This window comes from Rhinoraja longicauda, chromosome 11 (genome assembly GCF_053455715.1).
Source record: "Rhinoraja longicauda isolate Sanriku21f chromosome 11, sRhiLon1.1, whole genome shotgun sequence".
Taxonomy (NCBI): domain Eukaryota; kingdom Metazoa; phylum Chordata; class Chondrichthyes; order Rajiformes; family Arhynchobatidae; genus Rhinoraja; species Rhinoraja longicauda.
This window is the reverse complement of record NC_135963.1, coordinates 46,651,630-46,675,058: the sequence shown is the minus strand read 5'-3', so window position 1 is coordinate 46,675,058 and position 23,429 is coordinate 46,651,630. Positions and strand designations below refer to the sequence as shown.

Here is a 23,429-nt window from a genome sequence, read left to right as displayed (position 1 = left end):
ATTTGCTTGCTTTGCAGGAATTTACAGACTGATTTTGTGCCTTAATAGGGAGTCCACAATAAGAGGTTCACCCTCATAAAGAACATGCCTTCCTTGGGCTCTGTTCTTCATAAGTCTGGTGAGATCAATCAAACATCCCAAAAACATACTCCAACATCTTCTCCCATAATTGTAAATCATGCTTGACTATTCTTCTGGAATTTTTTGAGGATGTAACTAGGAAAATGTACAAGGGAGAGCCAGTGGATATAGACTGGACTTTCAGAAAGCCTTTGATAAGGTCCCACATAGGAGATTAGTGGGCCAAATTAGAGCACATGGTATTGGGGTAGGGTACTGACATGGATAGAAAATTGATTGGCAGACAGGAAACAAAGAGTAGGGATTAACGGGTCCCTTTCAGAATGGGAGGCAGTGACTAGTGGGGTACCGCAATGCTCGGTGCTGGGACCACAGCTATTTATAATATACATTAATGACTTAGATGAAGGGATTAAAAGTAACATTAGCAAATTTGCAGATGACACAAAGGTGGATGGCAGTGTGAACTGTGAGAAGGATGCTATGAGGATGCAGGATGACTTGGACAGGTTGTGTGAGTGGGCAGATACATGGCAGATGCAGTTTAATGTGGTTAAATGTGAGGTTATCCACTTTGGTGGCAAGAACAGGAAGGCAGATTATTATCTGAAAGGTGTCAAATTAGGAAATGGGGAAGTACAAAGAGATCAGGGTGTCCATGTTCATCAGTCACTGAAAGTAACCATGCAGGTACAGCAGGCAGTGAAGAAAGCTAATGGTATGTTGGCCTTCATGACAAGAGGAGTTGAATATAGGTGCAAAGAGATCCTTCTGCAGTTGTACAGGGCCCCAGTGAGACCGCACCTGGAGTACTGTGTGCAGTTTTGGTCTCCAAATTTGAGGAAGGACATTCTTGCTATTGAGGAAGTGCAGCGTAAGTTCACTAGGTTAATTTCCAGAATGGCGGGACTGTCGTAAGTTGAAAGAATGGAGCGACTGGGCTTGTTTCCACTGGAATTTAGAAAGATGAGAATGGATCTTATTGAAACATATAAGATTATTAAGGGATTGGACACGAGAGATGCAGGAAACATGTTCCTGGGGAATCCAGAACCAGGGGCCAGAGTTTAAGAATAAGGGGTAGGCCATTTAGAACGGAGATGAGGAGAAACTTTTTCAGTCAGAGAGTTGTAAATCTGTGGAATTCTCTGCATCAGAAGGCAGTGGAGGCCAATTCTCTGGATGCTTTCAAGAGAGAGTTAGATAGAGCTCTTAATGATAGCGAAATCAGGGGATATGGGAAGAGGGCAGGAACTGGGTACTGATTGTGAATGATCAGCCATGATCACATTGAATGGCGGTGCTGGCTCGAAGGACCGAATGGCCTACTCCTGCATCTATTGTAAATAAATTAAAAATAAATAAATTATCAGAATTTGTCAGAAATCTTGCAGGATCAGAATTACTGGATTTATCAACATTTACCAAGAATCATCCGGTTCAGGGAATCTGCATTATTTCCCCCCTCAAACGTAAGACAGCTTAATTAAAGGGGGAAAAAAAACCAGGAGACATTTAGCAGCTGCATAATTTCTCCCTAAGTAAAGGGCCCCAATTCAGTAGCAGAAGCTTTGGTTTAGAATTTCCATCCCTTCTGGGTCTATCCATCTGCTAGCCCACACTTTAATAATCAAGGCCAGTCAACTAAAAAGAGAAAAGGACGAACTGATAAATCAATCCATTGTGGAAATGGAAATGCAAATAGTGGAGCTGACCTTTCAATTTCAATACCAATTCTTTCAAAGAATTGACATCTAATTGTACTGGACAAATGGCTTTGAACCAAGGACAAGTGTTCAAATGTATGAAGCTAGGAATAATGGAGAAAATCAATTGGAGGGCTATCGTTAAGTGCAAGAATTGTGAAGAATTTAGTGGGGAAGGATGTTTAGACAGAAGGTATGAAGATTGAAAAGATGATGCATTTCTGGGGAAGAAAGAAATTAAGTGAGTTGTGAGATAGCTATCAGAGTTTATCCCAAGACTTTATGGTATATCATACTTGCACAATTTTACATTTTGTTTTTAAAATATACTTACATTATTGAAGACAAATGAAAATTCCTTCTTGTTTCCTGCTTTAATATTCTCTCCGATATTAAAAGATGTTGTGCCCAAAGTTTCATCCATCACGTAATTTGCATCCATTAAAGTAATCTGAAAAAGTCCACATTAAATCTGTGAAACTCAAATATGAAAAGTAATACACGGAAGTACCAGATTAAAATAACACCCCAACTTTGCCCCAGGGAACAGAATTCCTGATTCAAGCATAAAATCTCATCTATACAATAGGAGGCAGAGAGATTGGGGAGAGGGTAATAGTTATTATATCAAAAAGTAAAAATCAGTCACAATTGATATCTCAATTTTAGGATCAGATCACAAGAGGATCCACCCTCCATCAAGAGAATCTGGGTTAGAATTTGAATATGCGAGGAAGGGAATAATGACCTTAATGTAACCAAATATTTGCTAACACGTTTCATCAAAATGGCTTTCATTCATACATGGGCAGCAATGCTATAACACTCTTTCAGGATTTGTTGTTTTCCCCAATAAATGTAACACTTTCATTTAAACTACATTCTAACTTTATTACACGTCAACAGTGATAGACCACATTTATAACCCTGTTATCAGAAAGCAGGATACGCTACCTCCATAATATTCTTTTCGTCTGGATCAAGAATAAATTGAAAGGTCTCATTCCACTCAGGGTTGACAACATTGTTGAGATATTTGCTCCGTTTCCGACCCTCTGGTGCCGTGGGGATGAACAGTTCCACATAAGGGTCAGGAGTATCAACTGAACAGATAGAACAGAAACAATGTCACAGCCCAATCATGCCTACATGCAAAGCCATTTATCCCCGAGCCATAATTCTTTGAGATGATCTGGTTAGAATTTTTTTTTAATAAGTAAAAGTGAATACAAAATATGCTCAGCACACTAGGCCTGCAGGCCTGCTGACATTCCCAGGAGAACTTCAGCACATTAAAAGATATAGCGCACAATATTATCACAGATTTTCGGGTTAAGGGATGGACAATAGAAAATAGACAATAGGCGCAGGAGTAGGCCATTCGGCCCTTCGAGCCAGCACCACCATTCAATGTGATCATGGCTGATCATTCTCAATCAGTACCCCGTTCCTGCCTTCTCCCCATACCCCCTTAAGAGCTCTATCTAGCTCTCTCTTGAATGCATTCAGAGAATTGGCCTCCACTGCCTTCTGAGGCAGAGAATTCCCCAGATTTACAACTCTCTGACTGAAAAAGTTTTTCCTCATCTCCGTTCTAAATGGCCCACCCCTGGTCCAAAACGCCGCAGCGAGACTCCTGACGGGTACCCGTAAAAGGGACCACATCACCCCGATTCTGGCCTCTCTCCACTGGCTCCCTGTACGTTACAGAATCAACTTCAAGCTCCTCCTATTCACGTATAAAGCCCTAAATGGACATTCCCCCCCCTCAAAAATCTTCTAACCCCCCTCTCTAACTCCAGGTCCCTCAGGTCGGCCGACTTGGGGCTACTCACTATCCCGCGGTCTAGGCTTAAACTCAGGGGTGACCGCGCTTTTGCGGTTGCAGCTCCTAGACTGTGGAACAGCATCCCTCTCCCCATCAGAACTGCCCCCTCCATCGACTCCTTTAAGTCCAGGCTCAAAACCTATTTCTACTCCCTAGCGTTTGAGGCTCATTGAGGAGGCGCTGTGAACTGTTCTGTATGTGCTGTTAGGTTTGCGTGCTACTGTATGTTTCGTTTTTTCCTTAGTACCTAAACAGATGTACAGCACTTTGGTCAACGTGGGTTGTTTTTAAATGTGCTATACAAATAAAATTGACTTGACTTGACTTATTCTTAAACTGTGGCCCCTGGTTCTGGACTCCCCCAACATTGGGAACATGTTTCCTGCCTCTAATGTGTTCAACCCCTTAATAATCTTATAAGTTTCGATAAGATCCCCTCTCACCCTTCTGAATTCCAGTGTATACAAGCCTAGTCGCTCCGGTCTTTCAACATATGACAGTCCCACCATTCCAGGAATTAACCTAGTAAACCTATGCTGCACGCCCTCAATAGCAAAAATATCCTTCCTCAAATTTGGAGACTAAAACTGCACACAGTACTCCAGGTGCGGTCTCACTAGGGCCCTGTACAACTGCAGAAGGACCTCTTTGTTCCTATACTCAACTCCTCTTGTTATGAAGGCCAACATTCCATTGGCTTTCTTCACTGCCTGCTGTACCTGCATGCTTCCTTTCAGTGACTGATGCACTAGGACACCCAGATCACATTGTACGTCCCCTTTTCCAAACTTGACACCATTCAGATAACAATCTGCCTTCCTATTCTTACCACCAAAGTGGATAACCTCACACTTATCCACATTAAACTGCATCTGCCATGCATCCACCCACTCACACAACCTGTCCACGTCACCCTGCAACCTTATAGCATCTTCCTCACAGTTCACACTACCACCCAGCATTGTGTCATCTGCAAATTTGCTAATGGTACTTTTAATCCCTTCATCCAAGTCATTAATGTATATTGTAAATAGCTGCGGTCCCAGCACCGAGCCTTGCGGTACCCCACTAGTCACTGCCTGCTATTCTGAAACGGACCCATTTATCCCCACTCTTTGCTTTCTGAAAGTCGAGGTACACCACATCCACCGGCTCTCCCCAGTCAATTTTCCTAGTTACATCCTCAAAAAATTCCAGAAGATTAGTCAAGCATGATTTCCCCTTCGTAAATCTATGCTGACTCGGAACAATCCTGTTACTGCTATCCAAATATTCCGCAACTTCTTCTTTTATAATTGACTCCAGCATCTTCCCCACCACTGATGTCAGACTAACTGGTCTATAATTTCCCATTTTCTCTCTCCCTCCTTTCTTAAAAAGTGGGATAACATTAGCTACCCTCCAATCCACAGGAACTGATCCTGAATCTTTAGAGCATTGGAAAATGATCACCAATGCATCCACAATTTCTAGAGCCACCTCCTTAAGTACCCTGGGATGCAGACCATCAGGCCCTGGGGATTTATCAGCCTTCAGTCCCATCAGTCTACCCAACACCATTTCCTGCCTAATGTGAATTTCCTTCAGTTCCTCCGTCACCCTAGGATCTCTGGCCACTAGAACTTCTGGGAGATTGTTTGTATCTTCCTTAGTGAAGACAGATCCAAAGTACCGGTTCAACTCGTCTGCCATTTCCTCGTTCCCCATAATAAATTCCCCTGCTTCTGTCTTCAAGGGACCCACATTTGCCTTGACTATTTTTTTTCCACATACCTAAAAAAGCTTTTACTATCCTCCTTTATATTATTGGCCAGCTTATCCTCATACCTCATCTTTTCTCCCCGTATTGCCTTTTTAGTTATCTTCTGTTGCTCTTTAAAAGAGTCCCAATCCTCTGGCTTCCCACTCTTCTTAGCTATGTTATACTTCTTCTCTTTTATTTTTATGCTGTCCTTGACTTCCCTTGTCAGCCACGGGTGCCTCTTACTCCCCTTAGAATCTTTCCTCCTCTTTGGGATAAATTGATCCTGCAACTTCTGCATTATTCCCAGGAGACGTGGTGGTGGTGGGTGGGGGTGGGGGAGAAGGGGAAAAGGGCAGTGAACAAGACTGTGGTGTGGACAAGTGGGGTGTTCATTCAAAAATTTTGAGAACTATTGTCCTATCAACACATCATATACTCTATGGACAGGGGACAGGAACAATCTGTTCTGGGACACCCACTTCAAGCACAATCATTAGTTTTCTCTGGTCTGAGAAATGCCATTATGTCAATGTACACGGCAAGAGATAATCTGTAGTGATAATTCCTTTAGGTTGTCTTTTATAGACAATTCATTGCCTTGAAGAATCAAACGGTGCATTTAAATAGACCAGAAAGCAATTATTCATGTAACCAAATGCCAGAGTATAAAAAGCAATGCTGATGAAGAACAGATTAGAATCTACTTCGTAAATTAAGTGCACAAAAACATTTTTTAATTAAAAACTACACATACTATAAAAATATATGATTCATATACTTCAATATTTGGAATAAATTTAGCATCAGTGTAACATATCTCGATGCTAAGAGCTATACCATTTCTGCTCTTAGATGCTTTTTTGGAAATTGTACGGTCATTAGTTTGTGGAGTATTAATTATGAGGATCGTTCACCGTGTTGTGGTGAAGAGGTTTGCATGTCCTCATGATTCCGAGAGCGAAGCCGTTGGAAGCACTAGCTTCTGGTAGGGCCACCCATGGCGGTAAGGTCGAGGATGAGTGTCCGGACTAACAACGATCCAACCTACAAGACCTCAAAGGCGGACCAGGCGGACAAAGTTATCTTGAACTCAACGGCTGTGAAGGCGAATGAAGGCTGCAACAGATCTATCAGCTCCAATCGTCTTGCTTTCCTTGCCATTGGAATTAGTTGATTGATTTGTGAAGGGCCGTGTGCTTCTTGGAGTGCAACATCAAGTACACGTTAAAAAAACACAAGCACAGGCGTCTTCGTTCTGTGAGCAGCACAAAACTTCACTCAAGACTTTCGGTGATCGGGGAAGGGTGATGGGATCAGGCTAAGTGATGGCTGGAAGCTCCTAGTCAAGAACCCGCACGGAAGCAGTGAATACTACAACGGAATGTAGACCATCATCTGCGACCTCGAGGGATAGCCACGACGATGAATTATGAGGGATGGATTTTATTTTGAGCGCCCACAGTAACATTGTTAAAAAAGACCATGCTGCAAAGTATCTAGGGCAGGGAATGGATCCACTTCCCGGGCCTCTATATGCTGGACTGAAATGCATCATTGTCACAGCTATTTGTCCATCTTTCCTAGGATGAGCATCAAGTATCATTTATTGCTGCTATTCAATTGTGAAGAAATGGAAAGATATAGAGGAATTCAGGCAGGACATCTTGCACGGCAGAGGGGCATTCAGAAATTAATGTGACTGAAGGTGCCACACAGTATTGGATGGCAGTTAAAGAACACAATTGTAACACAATGCTGCACATTTGGTGGATGGACGACTTTTGTTTGCCAAGGAAAGAAAAAAATTAAATAGAATTAAATATTGGGTAACATGTTGCACTGCCCCTGAAGATCCAACAAACATATTTTAAATTCATCTGCATTATTACAAGTGCGGAAAGGTGCATTAGTCATTGGCAAGCACAAGCAAGGAAGAGATTTGATCTTAGTCTTACAGGCAAATGTAATGGAAATTGTTAACATGACGGTTTTATGTCTGGGTCTGTAGTGACGCATTGCTAAGGTGACTGAATGACCTCAGATTTATTGGCATTGGCATGGGTTTATTACTGTCATGTGCACAGAGATCAGATGAAGAAAAGGTTTGGAGTGCTATACAGGCAAATCATACCACACACGAGCACAATCAAACCGTACGCAAGTACAACTAGAGCAAAGAGAAAATAAACTGAATGTTAAGTGGAATTTATATTTATATAAAATTATTCAGGATACAGCCAGATCAGATATAACAGGACATTTAATTCAAACTCTGCCCAGTTGTAAAAAAATGTACACTTTTCAATAACACTTTCTGTAGATGTCACGAGCAGTGCAAATATTATTCGTCCAGTCCAATTTACCACTTAACTAAGGAGGAAGTTAAAAGTTAACAGTTTTGGTGCGTCTGGGGTTGCATCTAGATTATTCCAAGTAAGATTGGCAGTTAGGCTTCCCTGAAGGAAGGTTAAAGCATTTATAACATCTACTGGATCATATTTTCACTTGGTGGGATTGACATTTCTAAAAATTCTGATCCTCTTTAATTTACATGAACTTAAATTGCTCATGTGGAAGGTCACAATTTCATGTCTTAGGATCAATGTTTTTTGCTCCAACAACATCATTCACATTGTCGCAAAAGATTTTGTAAGCTAGCATTGAAATACTGAATCAAACATCACAATTAATGGTGGCATAATGGTGGCAAATTATGGCACCAATATTTGTGGATCTTGTTAAAACATAGACGAAGATAGTCTGGAAAATCTCTATTTTGGTGAAGTAGAATGCTTTACAAAGTTTTACAATTTGGAAATGTCAAGTAGAGGGCAGACAATTCTGCACTATGTAGCCATAAATAATAAAAACAGTTTGAGAACATCCTTCAACATGTTTTCCCATTTAACACAAGCACAGTGAATTTGCTTTTCCATGCATTTGGTGATAAGCTCCTCTGCAGAGAAATGCTGCTAGATCTTTTGCCAAAAACAATCCCTCCTGAGCCCAGTTCATCACGGGACTATTTGTTAATGTGGCTGGGCTGCTAAATTTTGAAATGTTTTCTGCAAAATTTAAACTAAAGACGCATTTCTCACAAACATGCTCTAAGCAGCGGCCGCTTTCTACAAGGCAATGTTAAAATCAATTAAAACTATCTTTAAAAATCAAAAACGAAACCATCCAAAGACTGAAATTTGAATTAAAAACCAGAAAATGCCCTCTGTTTTTAGTAAGGAAATGAACGACAAGTAGAATGTTAACCTTATAAAACTGCGGAGTTGCTGCACTGTCATCATTTTGGTTTCCAATGAAGGACGAGTAATATTTTGAGGGCAAGGCTTTTAACAGTTAGAAATACAATGATGAATTAAGATTTTCAATATACAGCGATTTCTGCTCAGGGAAGGAACAAAGGAGAAGACGTGAGGGAGGGGGAAGAACAATTGGGACCCAGCGTGTGGCGACCGTTGTGAGGGAGGGGAAGAACAATGAACAATGGAGGACTCGGCGTGGGGGGGACCGCCGTGAGGGGAGGGGGGGGGAGAACAAAGGGGGACCTGGCACGGGAGTACTTTGTAACATTTTGTAAGCGCCCTTTATGGGTGACTATTCGCATACCTTGGGTATGCAAGCAAAGAATTTCACTGTGACTTGTCACATGTGGCAATACAGTATTCAATCAATTCAATTAGTGAAAATAAGAACAGCATGTGCAGAATTTACTCAACAGGTAAAGCAGCATCTGTGGAAAAAGGATAGAGTTATTGTTTACGATGGAGAGCACGAATAAGAATAGCAAGAGAGAAACAGGTTTTGAAATGCAATGGCGAGGCGGATAAATTTGAAAGTGTGAGGTAAAGTAGATAGCAGGGGGAGATTACATGGTAAAAGAGGGCGATCGTTAGTTGAAAGTAGATGGCAGTGAATCAAGCAAAGAAGCAAAAGGGTCAGCCTGGAGATGTACTGTAAATGAGAGAAAACTAATCAAATATCTGATATCCGGAGGAGACATTTTGATAATCTGCAACTGATTAAGCTATTTTTTGATCAAGAGCTGTAATGTGCCTTTGAAGTTATTGAGCATTATTGTTCATGTTGAAGGTGAGTACTATCAATGCCCGAGGCTCCCTATTTTACGTTCGGCATTATAGCAGTTGATATGCTTGACGCTCTTGTGCAATACAGTGATCAAGAATCTAATCACGAAGGATTCCACTTAGTGGAACACAGTTCTCATTCAATGGCATCATCGTCATAAGGTCATAACTGACAGGAGCAGAATTAGGCCATTCGGCCCATCAAGTCTACTCCGCCATTCAATCATGGCTGATCTATCTCTCCCTCCTAACCCCATTCTGCTGCCTTCTCCACATAACCCCTGACACTCGTAGATCACTTTTACTACATCCTAAATAGCAGAGATGCCAGATGTTACTAGAATGAAACCAGAGTTCTTGAAGTTTCTGCCTGGGTTTCTTGTATCTCAATTCCTGCACAAAAGTAGTGTTTCTTGTCTTGAAGATTGTACCGGACAAGTAATCCAGAGGTCCAGAATGTACAGTCAGAACTTCAAATATATTTACTTGTTCCGGTTTAGAAGCGACTCCAGTCCTACACCAACATGATTTACTCTGAGTTGTTTTCTGGGAGCAGCCCGGGAAGTTAGCTTGTGGGGAGAAAAGATGTAACATGAACACGCTACTTTCTTTTTCTGCCATAATCCAGTTCTAAAATAGTTCTTATGAAATCACTCAGTAACTCATACCATGGGTTTCATTATAATAGTAGATAGGAAAAGAAATGCAGCAGACTATGAAACACATTGTCAAAATGCCCAAATTATACAGTATTTCAATGACAATGTGCTTTCATCTCAACCACTTAAAGAACAGGTAATAATTATTGTTCGTTCTGTTCCACACAATAATAGTGGAAATCAGAGTCATGTTACCTACAATTAGGTGCAGAAAGTTGGGTATAAATAAGGCCACAACCTGCTCCCACTTTAATTCAGTGTAATCACAAGCAGACACAAAATGCTGGAGTAACTCAGAGGGACAGGCAGCATCTCTGGAGAGAAGAATGGGTGACGTTTTGGGTCGAGACCTTTCTTCAGACCTTCATCACAAGCATGTGTTCCCTTTCTCTGTCTACTGGCCTGGACCCTATCAACAGTCGCTGATTCAAGGTGCATTTTTACATTCCTTTCCATTTCCCCTCCTATTGTTAAGACTATGGTTCTGTAAAAAAAAAATCACTGACACACAAGAGACAATTCCGCCGTATCTCAATTCAGGTTGAGATATAAACACACTTCAACCCATCAATTTCACCACATTCCTTAAACTTTCCCTGACTGTCCTTCCTTTGAGATTTACTGGTCATAACCTCTAACTTCTCATCAGTTGTTCAATTTACAGACCCTCTACATTTACAGACCCTCTACTCTGGTTTCCACCCACCTGCCACTCTAGTCTAACGCCCGCCAGAGAAGCACTAGCAAACCTCCCAGTAAGGATATTAATCCCCCTTCAGTTAAGATGCAACCTGTCCCTCTTGCACAGTTCACCTTTGCCCCAGAAGATAGACACAAAATGCTGGAGTAACTCAGCGGGTCAGGCAACATCTCTGGAGAGAAGGAATGCGTGACATTTTGGGTCGAGATTTTGTTTCTACATTTCTACATTTTGTTTGCCCAAGAGAGATCCCTATGGTCCAAAAATCTGAATCGCACCCCCTGTACTAACTCCTCAGCCACACCGTCATCAGCCCTATCCTCCTACTCCTACCCTCATTAGCAAATTGCACTGGGGGTAATCCAGGGATTCCTACCCTCTAGATTCTGCTTTTTAACCTTTTGTCACATTCAGGTCCGCACCCCATGTCCTCCCACAATGACTCTGGCCGCTCGCTCTCCCTCCCCCTTCAGGATGTTCTGCAGTCGCTGCAGATTGTTCCAATGTTCTGCATGACACCCTGGACCTCGGCACCAGGAGGCAACTCACCATCCTGGAGTCCCGTTTGTAACCACAGAATCACCTGTCTGCCCCACTAACTAAAGTTATTTTGTTTGTTCTTTCATATTCCCACCAAGAGTTACATAGATGGATGGAAAATAATACTGTCATAAAGCCAGGATTTTGCATCTGTTTTAAATTTTCATGGAAGTCGATTTGAATATACTCCAAAAATAAAAAAAAGAGAATGAACAGCTGTCTTGTGTCTGAGAGTTTGCCTCATACGAACTCTTCAATACCAAGCAGAGTCTGATGTGAGAAATGTTTATCGTTAATTCACAAATAATTATTTATGGCAATCAGTTCAAGTAATGGGTCAGAACCTAGCAATGCAAAAATGGCTGATGCTCACTAACAATAGGTTCCTGCTGCTGTAATGGCCTGAAATGTACAGATATTTTACAGGAAGTCCCATTCATCTTCTCAAGTCAGTTAATTTGAAAACGCTTTAAATTATGGTTGAGAGGTTATGAACATATTAATTTTCCGAAATCAAGCCTGTCTGTGAGTCAACTCACGATGATATTTGTTGTAGATCAGCCCACTTATCCTCCTACCCAAGATACCACCTATTGTATAACAGATGTGTTATATCTGGACTTTCAGAAGGCCTTCGACAAGGTCCCACATAGGAGATTGGTGTACAAACTTAAAGCACACGGTATTGAGGGTTCAGTTTTGAGGTGGATAGAAAATTGGCTGGCGGACAGGAAGCAAAGAGTAGGAATAAACGGGTCCTTTTCGGAATGGCAGGCAGTGACTAGTGGGGTACCGCAAGGCTCAGTGCTGGGACCCCAGTTATTTACAGTGTATATTAATGATTTGGACGAGGGAATTGAATGCAACATCTCTAAGTTTGCGGATGACACGAAGCTGGGTGGCAGTGTTAGCTGCGAGGAGGATGCTAGGAGGCTGCAGAGTGACTTGGATAGATTAGGCGAGTGGGCAAATGCATGGCAGATGCAATATAATGTGGATAAATGTGAGGTTATCCACTTTGGCGGCAAGAACAGGAAAGCAGAGTATTACCTGAATGGTGACCGATTGGGAGAAGGGGAGATGCAACGTGACCTGGGTGTCATGGTGCACCAGTCATTGAAAGCAAGCATGCAGGTGCAGCAGGCAGTGAAGAAAGCGAATGGTATGTTGGCATTCATAGCAAGAGGATTTGAGTTTAGGAGCAGGGAGGTTCTGCTGCAGTTGTACAGGGCCTTGGTGAGACCGCACCTGGAGTATTGTGTGCAGTTTTGGTCTCCTAACCTGAGGAAAGACGTTCTTGCCTTAGAGGGAGTACAGAGAAGGTTCACCAGATTAATCCCTGGGATGGCGGGACTTGCATATGAGGAAAGACTGGATAGACTGGGCTTGTACTCGCTGGAATTTAGAAGACTGAGGGGGGATCTTATAGAAACATATAAAATTCTTAAGGGGTTGGAGAGGCTAGATGCGGGAAGATTGTTCCCGATGTTGGGGGAGTCCAGAACCAGGGGTCACAGCTTAAGGATAAGGGGGAAGGAAGTCTTTTAGGACCGAGATGAGAAAACATTTCTTCACACAGAGAGTGGTGAGTCTGTGGAATTCTCTGCCACAGAAGGTAGTTGAGGCCAGTTCATTGGCTATATTTAAGAGGGAGTTAGATGTGGCCCTTTTTGCTAAAGGGATCAGGGGGTATGGAGAGAAGGCAGGTACAGGCTACTGAGCTGGATGATCAGCCATGATCATATTGAATGGCGGTGCAGGCTCGAAGGGCCGAATGGCCTACTCCTGCACCTATTTTCTATGTTTCTATGTTTCTATGTAGAACCTAGAACCATTGTATTTTTTTCAGGATGTCGGCCATCCATATGAAGGAACAAAGCTTTCACAACTGAACTACATGTGGTGTTGGAAAGCATGAGGATATGGTACAAGATGGGGTAGATACTGAATACAGTTCCCTCTACACTCTCCTGTCATACCTGCCCGTGGCAAGGGATAGAAAAGTGGGAATTTCCTGTGCTTCGGTTTTAGTTAAAAGTGATCTCAAGGCTTCAGTAAAGAAATCAAGATGGAAAGATCATTGGTTTAAATGAACTGCCCTATGGTCCAGCTGAACCTGTATACTTCTAGCTAACAATGATCTATTCTACATTTCCCTTGATCTCCATCCTCTTTGTCTCATTTTCACATCTTACACTTCCTTATCTCTGTGTCTCCCTCTCCCCTGACTATCAGTCTGAAGAAGGGTCTCGACCCGAAAAGTCACCCATTCCTTCTATCCAGAGATGCTGCCTGTCCCGCTGAGTTACTCCAGCATTTTGTGTCTATCTTCGGTTTAAACCAGCATCTGCAGTTCCTTCCTACAACACTGTATACTTCATATACAGCCATTTATAACCTGAAAATAGCACCCATTACCGTCACAAGGAGGTTCACGGGGGGGGGGGGGGGCATGTTGGTTTCAGACTGGCAAAGGTAGGCAAGCTTCATGTACATATAGCCGACATACTCTCTGTGGTTCCCTATCGGGGAGGCACAATCCCCTCAAAGTCTCGACAGGCATCCATGAGGCTTTCAAAATATTAAGATGATCTTATGATTTTTTTTTAACAGAAGTAAAAATGAACAAAAAGATGCTCACTTGGCCACAGAGCTGCTGGCAATCCACAGAAATTACCAAGAGAGCCTCAGCTCATTAAAAGGTCTGGCCAGTGACATCTTCAGGCATTGTCGCGTTATGGGATTGAGGGGTGGGTGGGTGGGGGGAGGGGGGGTGACATGTATTTTATGGAGTGTGAACAAGTGGGAGGGAGGGGGGGGGGGGGGTTAATTCAAAATCTTTGAGAACCACAGCCCTATCATCACATCGTATAAACTGTAGGGAAATGGACGGGAACAATCTGTTCTAGCAACTCATTTAAGTACTGTCGTCAGTGTTCCCAGTTCTGAAAATTGCCATCATGTGAATATACACCGCATTTTTTTTAACAAAACATCAGAAGCTTAAAGCTACTTCTGAGGTGATTTCTTTAGTTCACTGAAACTCTGACTTCTCACCTCAGTCATTTCCATACACTGCCTTGAGAGACATTGACCCGATCAATATCAAGTGAAGGTGGAGCACTACAAAACCAACAGGACTTCAGCCTAGAGCTTCTCAGACATGTGAACCACTGACTCAATTTGTGAGCAGCCATGGAGGATGCACCAACAGAAGAAAAGGAAAGAGGAACTTATACAACTGCAAAAGGGCATGGGTATCAGAGGAATAAAAAAAACACGATTACAACTGAAATAAAGGACATTAATCTTACTGTATTTTTCACTGTGCAAATATAATTATTTAAAAATCAAACTATTTTCCTCACTTCCACCACTTAAACTAACAGATCATCTCAATCCAAATTGTACGAAAAATCAGCAAAGCTCACTTCACTGAGACCAAGTGAACACTTCTCTACACGTGATCAAACTCATGATCAAACTTCAACAAGTATACAGTGGATTGCATACATTGGACGTATCACAGCCTGGTTTGGAAATTCGAACTCTGGAGCACAACGGCAGCTGCAGAAAGTGGTGGGCATTTGAGGGCAGCACCGTGACACAGCGGTAGAGTTGCTGGCTTACAGCGCCAGAGACCCAGGTTCGATGCTGACTACAGCTTCTGTCAGTATGGATTTTGTATAACATATAACATATAACATATAACAACTACAGCATGGAAACAGGCCTGTCTGGCCCTACCAGTCCACGCCGACCATTCTCCCTGACCTAGTCTCATCTACCTGCACTCAGACCATAACCCTCTAATCCCCTCCTATCCATATACCTATCCAATTTACTCTTAAATAATAAAATCGAGCCAGCCTCCACCACTTCCACCGGAAGCCCATTCCATACAGCCACCACCCTCTGAGTAAAGAAGTTCCCCCTCATGTTACCCCTAAACCTTTGTCCCTCAATTCTGAAGCTATGTCCCCTTGTTGGAATCTTCCCCACTCTCAAAGGGAAAAGCCTACCCACGTCAACTCTGTCCGTCCCTCTCAAAATTTAAAAAACCTCTATCAAGTCCCCCCTCAACCTTCTACGCTCCAAAGAATAAAGACCCAACCTGTTCAACCTCTCTCTGTAGCCTAAGTGCTGAAACCCAGGCAACATTCTAGTAAATCTCCTCTGTACCCTCTCCATTTTGTCGACATCCTTCCTATAATTTGGCGACCAGAACTGCACACCATACTCCAGATTCGGCCTCACCAATGCCCTGTACAATTTTAACATTACATCCCAACTTCTATACTCGATATGTTCTCCCTGTGACCGCATGAGTTTTCTCCAGGTGCTCCGGTTTCCTATCACATTTCGAAGACATGCAAGTTTGTAGGTTAATTGGCTTCGGTAAAATTGCCCTTAGTGTGTAGGATAGGGAACGGGTGATCATTGGAGTAACTCAATGGATCACTAAAGTGATGTGTGAAAGGAATGGATAGGCAACATTTTGGGCAGGACACTTCTTGATTGGTAAGTGAGGAGAGGTGATGGATGATGGGCAGATGGAGTCGGGAGGGAGGTGGGTGGAGTTGGAAGACTGGCAGACAGGCGATATGTAGAAGCAGACAAGGAAAATAAATAGCAGCTGGGGCCAGTTGGGGGAGGGAAGGTAAAGATGGAGACAGTTGCCAGAGGTTGATAAGTGGGAACAAAAAAGGTCACCAGTGTTGGATTCTGATACATAAAGAAGGTGAAAATGAGAGAGATGAAGAGCAGATAGAATCAGATGAAGGAGGGTATCTGGTGTGTGAAATATGTGAGTAGTATGTGGATTAAAGCAAGAGGACGTGCTAGATAAAGACAATGGGAGATGGAGAGCATCTGCAGTCTCTTGTGTCACCTCACTTTATTGCACTTTGGGGGTCTATCCAGATGATGTCTTTAACAAACAACTAGACCAAATGGACCCGTTGGGCCCAAACCTCTCCTGCATTGGTGCAGCATCCTCTCCTCTCCCACTACCTCCTCCCCCTCCCCTCCCCCGTATCCCTCTTCCCCTCCTCCCCTCCCTCCCTCCACCCCCCTCCCCTCCCCCCTCCCTCTCTCCTCCCTCCCCGCCACTCCATCCCCCTCAACCCTCCTTATCCTCCCTCCTCCTCCTCCCTCCTCCTCCTCCCTCCCCCCCTTCCCCCTTCCTCCCCTCCCTTCCCTTCCCCCCTCTATCCCTCCTCCCCCCCTCCCTCCCTCCACCTCCCTCCCTAGGAGATAGATTTAAACTTTAAAATGTGAATAACTTTTAAATATAACACCGATTTCAATGAAACTTCTTCCATTAGCACCATTAGACGGTGAGTAAGGTGGGCCTAAAATTGTCATGCTATCGTGTACCGTTTTGGTTGTATTTCGGGTACAAACAAACAAACAAAAGAGAGTTTTAGTATATAGATATTGCACATAACATGTTAAAGGTTAAATAAGTAAATTAAATAAGTAAACGGAACAGGCAAAGTTTCCTACAATGTACTTACGTAGATCACCAAAAGTTCCTTTGGTCACCTTTGTGGCTCGTAGAATGCACACAATTAATCTATGGGATACCTGATGTTCCACCTAAAAATCATACAAGAAAGTACAAGTTTAAAACCCCAGGTTAAATTATGCACGGTCTTTCTAAGCAGCTCAAAAATGTTTCAAAAATTCGATTAAATAGCTTATAAATTGTAGGCATATACAATGTGGCTGTTTTGACTGACGTTCCTTGCAAAACCATGGAGAAACAGCATGCACAGTGGTTAACAACAATTAGAGGCCTTTTCATGTTTAATGGGCAGATCTTGAGAGAATGATCTGCCTTCTAATCTCTCGTTTGTCTACGCTACAATTGAACTTAGAATGTAAACAATGTAACTGTACACATTGTCCCAAATTTCAAGCTGAAGGACCTGTCCAACTACTGTGGACCAGAAAGTGCTATCTCAAAAGGTTTTGTCTTTCTCCATATTTCAATAACCCACAGCAGAAGGGCAGGCCTAATATTTGTTCATAATATTTCTCTAATAACCTAATCGGGAGAAAGCTTTGACTATCTATTCCTTTTACCGGTTTGCCTACTTATTCTTTCATACATAATATCCAAGCAGTAGATCTAAGATATGGACAGACTGCATATCTTCAGGTTTTTTTCATTCCATTTTAAAATATAAGTCAAGTCAAGTCAAGTCAATTTTATTTGTATAGCACATTTAAAAACAACCCACGTTGACCAAAGTGCTGCACATCTGATTAGGAAAAAAAAAAAAGAAACAACATACAGTGTAAGGATACTTTCCCAACATCTCCACAATACAGAGTGACCATATCTCCATATCAGCTTACCTACTGTCTGAAACCAGCCTGCTCAACCAAGAAACTTGCTCAACAGAAATATTATTCTTTAATTGGATGTTTGCTGGCTCTAAAACAGATTGTTTAAAATACTTTTTAATTCTTTGCTAGCTTTAAACTTGACCATTCCAAAGCACTCTGGGTTGGCGTCCCATTTTCCACCATTTACAAAGTCAACATGATCCAAAATGTTGGCATCCGTGTTCTAACTCTGAGCAATTCCTGTTCATCTGTTGCTTCTGTGCTTGCTGACTCACACTGAAGTCTTCCATAACTGGGAACCAATTTAAAAATCCCCACTCTTTCTATCAAACTACGATCTTTCCCCTCCCAATTTCCATAATTTCCCACTAGTCCCATTCCCCCAATGAATCTTTGGTCTTATTCTGGGATTCTGATTACCTCTAACAGTAATCATTCTACCATCAATCATCAGCCATCACAGTGATGCCTTCATCTGCCATGGCCTGAAACTCTGGAACTCCCTCCCAAATCTTTATACCTTTCCATCACCCCTTCTTCCTTTATGTTACTCCCTAAAACTCTTGGGCCATTAGCCCTATTACCTCATATAGCTTGTTAGTTTTTGTTGGTGACGAACCTTTGCTGCAGAGTTAAGTTTAGTTTAGTTTACAGGTACAGCATTGAAACAGTGCCTTCAGCCCATCAAGTCCACGGTGACTAATGATCACTGGGCACACAAGTTCTGTTATCCCACTTTCTCATCCACTTCCTACTAGGGGCAATTCACAAATGCCAATTAACCTGCAATGGGATGTGGGATGGAACCGGAGTACCTGGAGAAAACCCATGTGGTCAGTGAGAATGTACAAACACCACACAGACAGCACATGGGATCAGCTATGTTGTGAGGCAGCAGCTCTACCAGCTGCCCCACCAAGCTATCCTTAGTGGGTCTAGGAATAGGATTGGAAATAGGATCTAAATGGAAGATGATGGCTTTGCAAAAACTCAGATACAAAGTCATGCTAAAGAAAAACTAATCTATTCCCGAAGATTTTCTCCAGATGATGCACATTCGCCTCTCCAAAGGAGTTCTAACATTTTCATTATACAGCAGAAAACCAAGGCTTTTGGTGAAAGGCAAAAAACTTTAAAATATCAATGAACATTTTTGTCGGGTCCATTTAATACAGTTGACCTAAATGCACAGTACAGTAATTAACTCTCACATTTACAGCAGTACTCATTCATACATCATCCTCCAAAGCTCATTAAACGCACAGCCACCTGTCAAGACACTGCCTGAGTAAATTCCTACAGTGACCAGGAACAGTTTCATCTTAAAGAGTACAAATCTCTTGATATTGTATGTTAGCACCAAAAAAAGCTAAAGATGCTCAGCCTATATTTGAAAGGAACTAAATATAATTAAATTTCTAAAAAAGCAGATTCAGAAAAATGGTACCATATACGTTGAATTGACTAGGGGCAAGAAATACCTGGATTCCTCAAGGCAAGGATATCAAAGGATTAGAACATGAATTCTCACCTGGCACAGAGGAACTGAATGACATCTTCTTTTAAGAGGCCGCAGAGACCGTCTCAACATTGTTTCCTTCAAGTCAATCTTTGCCAAGATTGTGGTACTTCCTTTCCAGCAATACCATGCAGACAAGCAGCAACGCACAGGTTCAGAGGGGCTTAGTCAAATCTTATTTCATAATCTTAGTGGGATTATGGAAGAGGTGGAGTCAAATAGAGAGAGTACACCCAGACTATCTACCAGGACGATAACATACAAAATGCAGTTGTGATTTAGACAGTGTGAATCCCCAGCCACAGAGCAGGCAATAGTTGGTTAGAAAAAAGGGCACAAAGTGCTGGAGTAATTCAGAGGGTCAGGTAGCATCTATGGAAAATATGGATAGGTGACATTTCGGGTCGGGATGCATCTTCAGACTTAATCATTGATTAATGCTGCCAGGATGCAGATGGTCATTGTAGATTGTGCATGCTAGGTCACCTTCACTATAGATATATAGTATCACATTCCAGGCAGACCGCGACCAGACTGTGAAGACGATAGCACTTATTGTTACCTCCGCTTAAGTACAAATAAAACTATGAGTTGCAACTCTTGTGTATTGCCATGAATACACAACATGGCGTCAGAAGATTCTCGACCCACTACTTCAGTTTTGTTTTTTTTGCTTAGTTTTGATTTACTGTCTCACTATGGCTGGAGCGTTTCGCAAGCCTGACCCACTCGTATTCGATGGCGACCTCGCTGAACGCTGGCGCATCTTCGAGGAGGATTTCAGGATCTATATTCAGGCAGCACATCATGCTGCACCTCCAGCTACTCGTGCTGCTATTCTCCTCAACCTGGCGGGCAGTGAGGCCATTCGCCGTGCTCACCGGTTCCACTACGCGCCGGCCCGGATAACTCCCGCGGGCGTTCAGGTCCCGTCGGAATCTAAGGAGGACCCGGACTGCCTCCTGACAAAGTTCCGACAGCTTTGCGAGCTGCGCTCGAATCTCATTATGGAGCGCCACAGATTTTTTACTCGCAACCAGAAGCAAGGTGAGCCTGTTGAAGCTTACATTAGCTCCCTGAGATATATTGCCAGCTGGTGCGCGTTCGGGACAGACTGGTCTGTGGCATCCTTGATGACAAGGTGCGTGATGAACTACTACGTGATGCTGACCTCACCCTAGAGGTAGCTGAGTATCGTCGAGTTGCTGAGCTAACTGCCTCACACACTAAATCCTTGGGGCCGGGACCCCACTCTGCGTTTGATGTGAATGTTGCCGGCACATCTTACCGTGCTCAACGCCCACTTTCTGAAGTGCCTGGCAGATCCTGTGCCGGTCACATCAACAACTGTAGTAACTGTGGGGGCTCACACGCTGGGATTCGGGAGCAGTGCCCTGCATTTGGGAAAGTCTGTCATTACTGCAAACGCAGAAACCATTCTGCCCGCTGCTGTCGTTCGCGTGGGAACAGAGTCGGGACAAAACAGTCGGTTCATCTGCTACAGCCAGAGCCGTCTCACGCAGCACCTGCACCACTCCCTGTGTTTAATGAGCATGACCTAGCTGCTATAGACGGACTGAATATCAATATACATTCCTTATCAGACCCATCTCCAAAACATCTCGATCCCATGGTCACCCTCCTCATTAACGGAGTGCCTGTTACTGCAGGGGCTCGCTGCAACGTTATCACCTTATCAGAGCTCCACAGGATTCGTAATGCCAAGGACATCAAGCCAACCATGGCCTCACTGCTTCCCTTTGGAGGGGGCTCAATCAAGCCCGTCGGAACTGTTGAGCTGCAGTGCCAGCTAGCGTCCCGGGTTCACAAACTGTCTTTCTTGGTTGTCCGGGAAAACACTCCTTCCCTGCTAGGCATTGCTGCCTGCATCGACTTAGGCTTGGTTGCCTTCGACTCGGTGGTCCATCAACTGGCTTCCGCACATGCCCCCGCCCAGCGATTCCTCTCGCAGTACAGTGAGCTCTTTAACGACAAGCTCGGCAAGCTTCCGATCACGTACAAGATCACGATCAACCCAGAGGTCTTACCGGTCGTCCGTCCCGCCCACCGGATTCCCCATGCTATGCGGGACCGCGTGCTGAGTGAACTTAACAGGATGGTGGATCTGGGAGTGATTGCCCCTGTCACGGACCCGTCAGACTGGGTCTCTACCATGGTGAGGTCTAAAAAAAACACGGAGGAGATACGGATTTGCATTAATCCCAGGGATTTAAACACCGCCATTAAACGGCCACACTATCCCATGCGCACGGTGGAAGATGTCGCAGCGCAACTGGGCAAGGCGACAGTTTTCTCCGTCCTCGACGCAAAAAGCTCCTTCTGGCAGATTCCGCTAGATGACAACTCCTCCAACCTGACCACTTTTTGTACACCGTTTGGACGTTTCAAATTTTTACGTATGCCCTTCGGCATAAACTCAGCCAGTGAGGTGTTTCAACGCACCGTGGAACAGCTATTTGCCGGATACCCCTGCTCGATTGTGGTTGACCACATCCTCGTCGCCGGTCAAAATGTCGAGGACCACGACGTGAATCTGAAGAAAGTCCTCGACCGCGCCAAAGAGATCAATCTCAAGCTCAACCCGCTTAAGTGTAAATTCCGGGTGAGCGAAGTCAACTACGTGGGCCACATATTCACGAGCGCCGGTCTCAAACCCGATCCATCTAAAACAATCGCGATCAACGAACTGCCAGCGCCCTCCGATGTGACCTCTCGGGATGGTCAACTACCTGGGAAAATTCATCCCGAAGTTTAGTGAAATATCTGCCCCTTTACGCCTACTAACTCACAAAGACACTGTTTGGGGCTGGCATGAACAGCAACAGAGAGCGTTCGACACTCTGAAACAACAGATGTCTTGTGCCCCCACTCTCGCGTACTACGATGTCAAGCTGTCTGTCACGCTGTCCTGCGATGCCTCGCAGTATGGACTGGGTGCCGTCTGCCTTCAAAACAGCGGTGACGGCCACAGACCTGTTGCCTACGCCTCTCGTATTATGACGGACACCGAACAACGATATGCGCAAATCGAAAAAGAGCTGCTAGCGGTCGTCTTCGCTTGCAGAAAATTCAATGATTTTATCTTCGGCAAGAAGGTCACGATCGAAACAGACCACCAGCCACTCATTAGCATTGTAAGCAAGCCAATACACGCCGCCCCTGCGCGGCTCCAGCGGATGATGCTGCAGCTTCAGAGGTACGACATCTTTCTAGTCTACAAGCGGGGCAAGGACATGCACCTGGCGGACACCCTTTCTCGAGCTCCGCGGGCAACCTGCGGCTCTCCTTCGTCAGGAGACGAGTTTGCCGTCATGATGGTCTCCTACGTCCCCTCGTCCTGCCTGGAGGACCTGGCAGCCCAGACTGCCGCCGACGACACCCTCCTAGCACTATCCTCTGTCATAAGACATGGGTGGCCGGTCAAGCAGAACAGACTGCCGGATGCCTTACAGCCCTTCTTCTCCGTCCGCGACGACCTCGTCCTGCAGGGTGGTATTGTCGTAAAGGGCCACAAACCTGTGATTCCTGCCTCCTTACATGGCAAGTACTTCGACAGCATCCATGGGGGACACCCAGGCACAGAAGCAACGATCTCGAGAGCTAAGAGCATGTTCTTCTGGCCTGGAATGTCTGACTATATTCGTCAAAGAGTAGAGTCCTGTGCGGTGTGCAACAGCCTGGCGCCGCACCAGCAGAAACAGCCGCTCCTTCCACACCTGGTTCCTGACCTCCCGTGGTCCATCGTGGCAACTGACATTTTTGAGTGGAACGGGAAGCGGTACTTAGTCATAGTCGACTCGTACTCCGGGTGGTTCGAGATCGATCTGCTCCCGAGCCTCACCTCCGCGGCAGTGATCCAGAAGCTTGCATGCCATTTCTCCGTCCACGGGGCTCCTCATCGCCTACTCTCCGACAACGGCAGCCAATTCGCCAGCCTCCAATTCAAAGAATTTACTGCACGCTGGGACTTTTGCCACATCACTAGTAGCCCCGAGTACCCTCAGTCTAATAGGCTAGCGGAGCATGCTGTCCAGAGTGCCAAGCAGGTAATGGAACGTTCCCGCAGAGCGGGATCAGACGTTTTCCTCGACTTACTAAACCTGCGGAACATCTCCCGCGATCCGATCCTTGGTTCACCCGCGCAACGCCTAATGTCCCGGCAGACAAGAACCAC

At 44.2% G+C, this 23,429-nt stretch overlaps 1 protein-coding gene across 1 annotated transcript in view; it reads right to left on the bottom strand.

Annotated features, from left to right (window-relative positions):
• Window positions 1–23,429, bottom strand: part of LOC144597863 (cytosolic phospholipase A2-like) — a 99,456-nt gene that overhangs the window by 47,466 nt on the left and 28,561 nt on the right. Inside the window, exons 3-5 of the mRNA XM_078407577.1 lie at window positions 16,878–16,959; window positions 2,742–2,890; window positions 2,122–2,238 (exon numbers count right to left, since the gene is read on the bottom strand). Coding sequence (XP_078263703.1) covers window positions 2,122–2,238; window positions 2,742–2,890; window positions 16,878–16,959 — 348 coding nt within the window. The remainder of the gene's footprint in view (window positions 1–2,121; window positions 2,239–2,741; window positions 2,891–16,877; window positions 16,960–23,429) is intronic.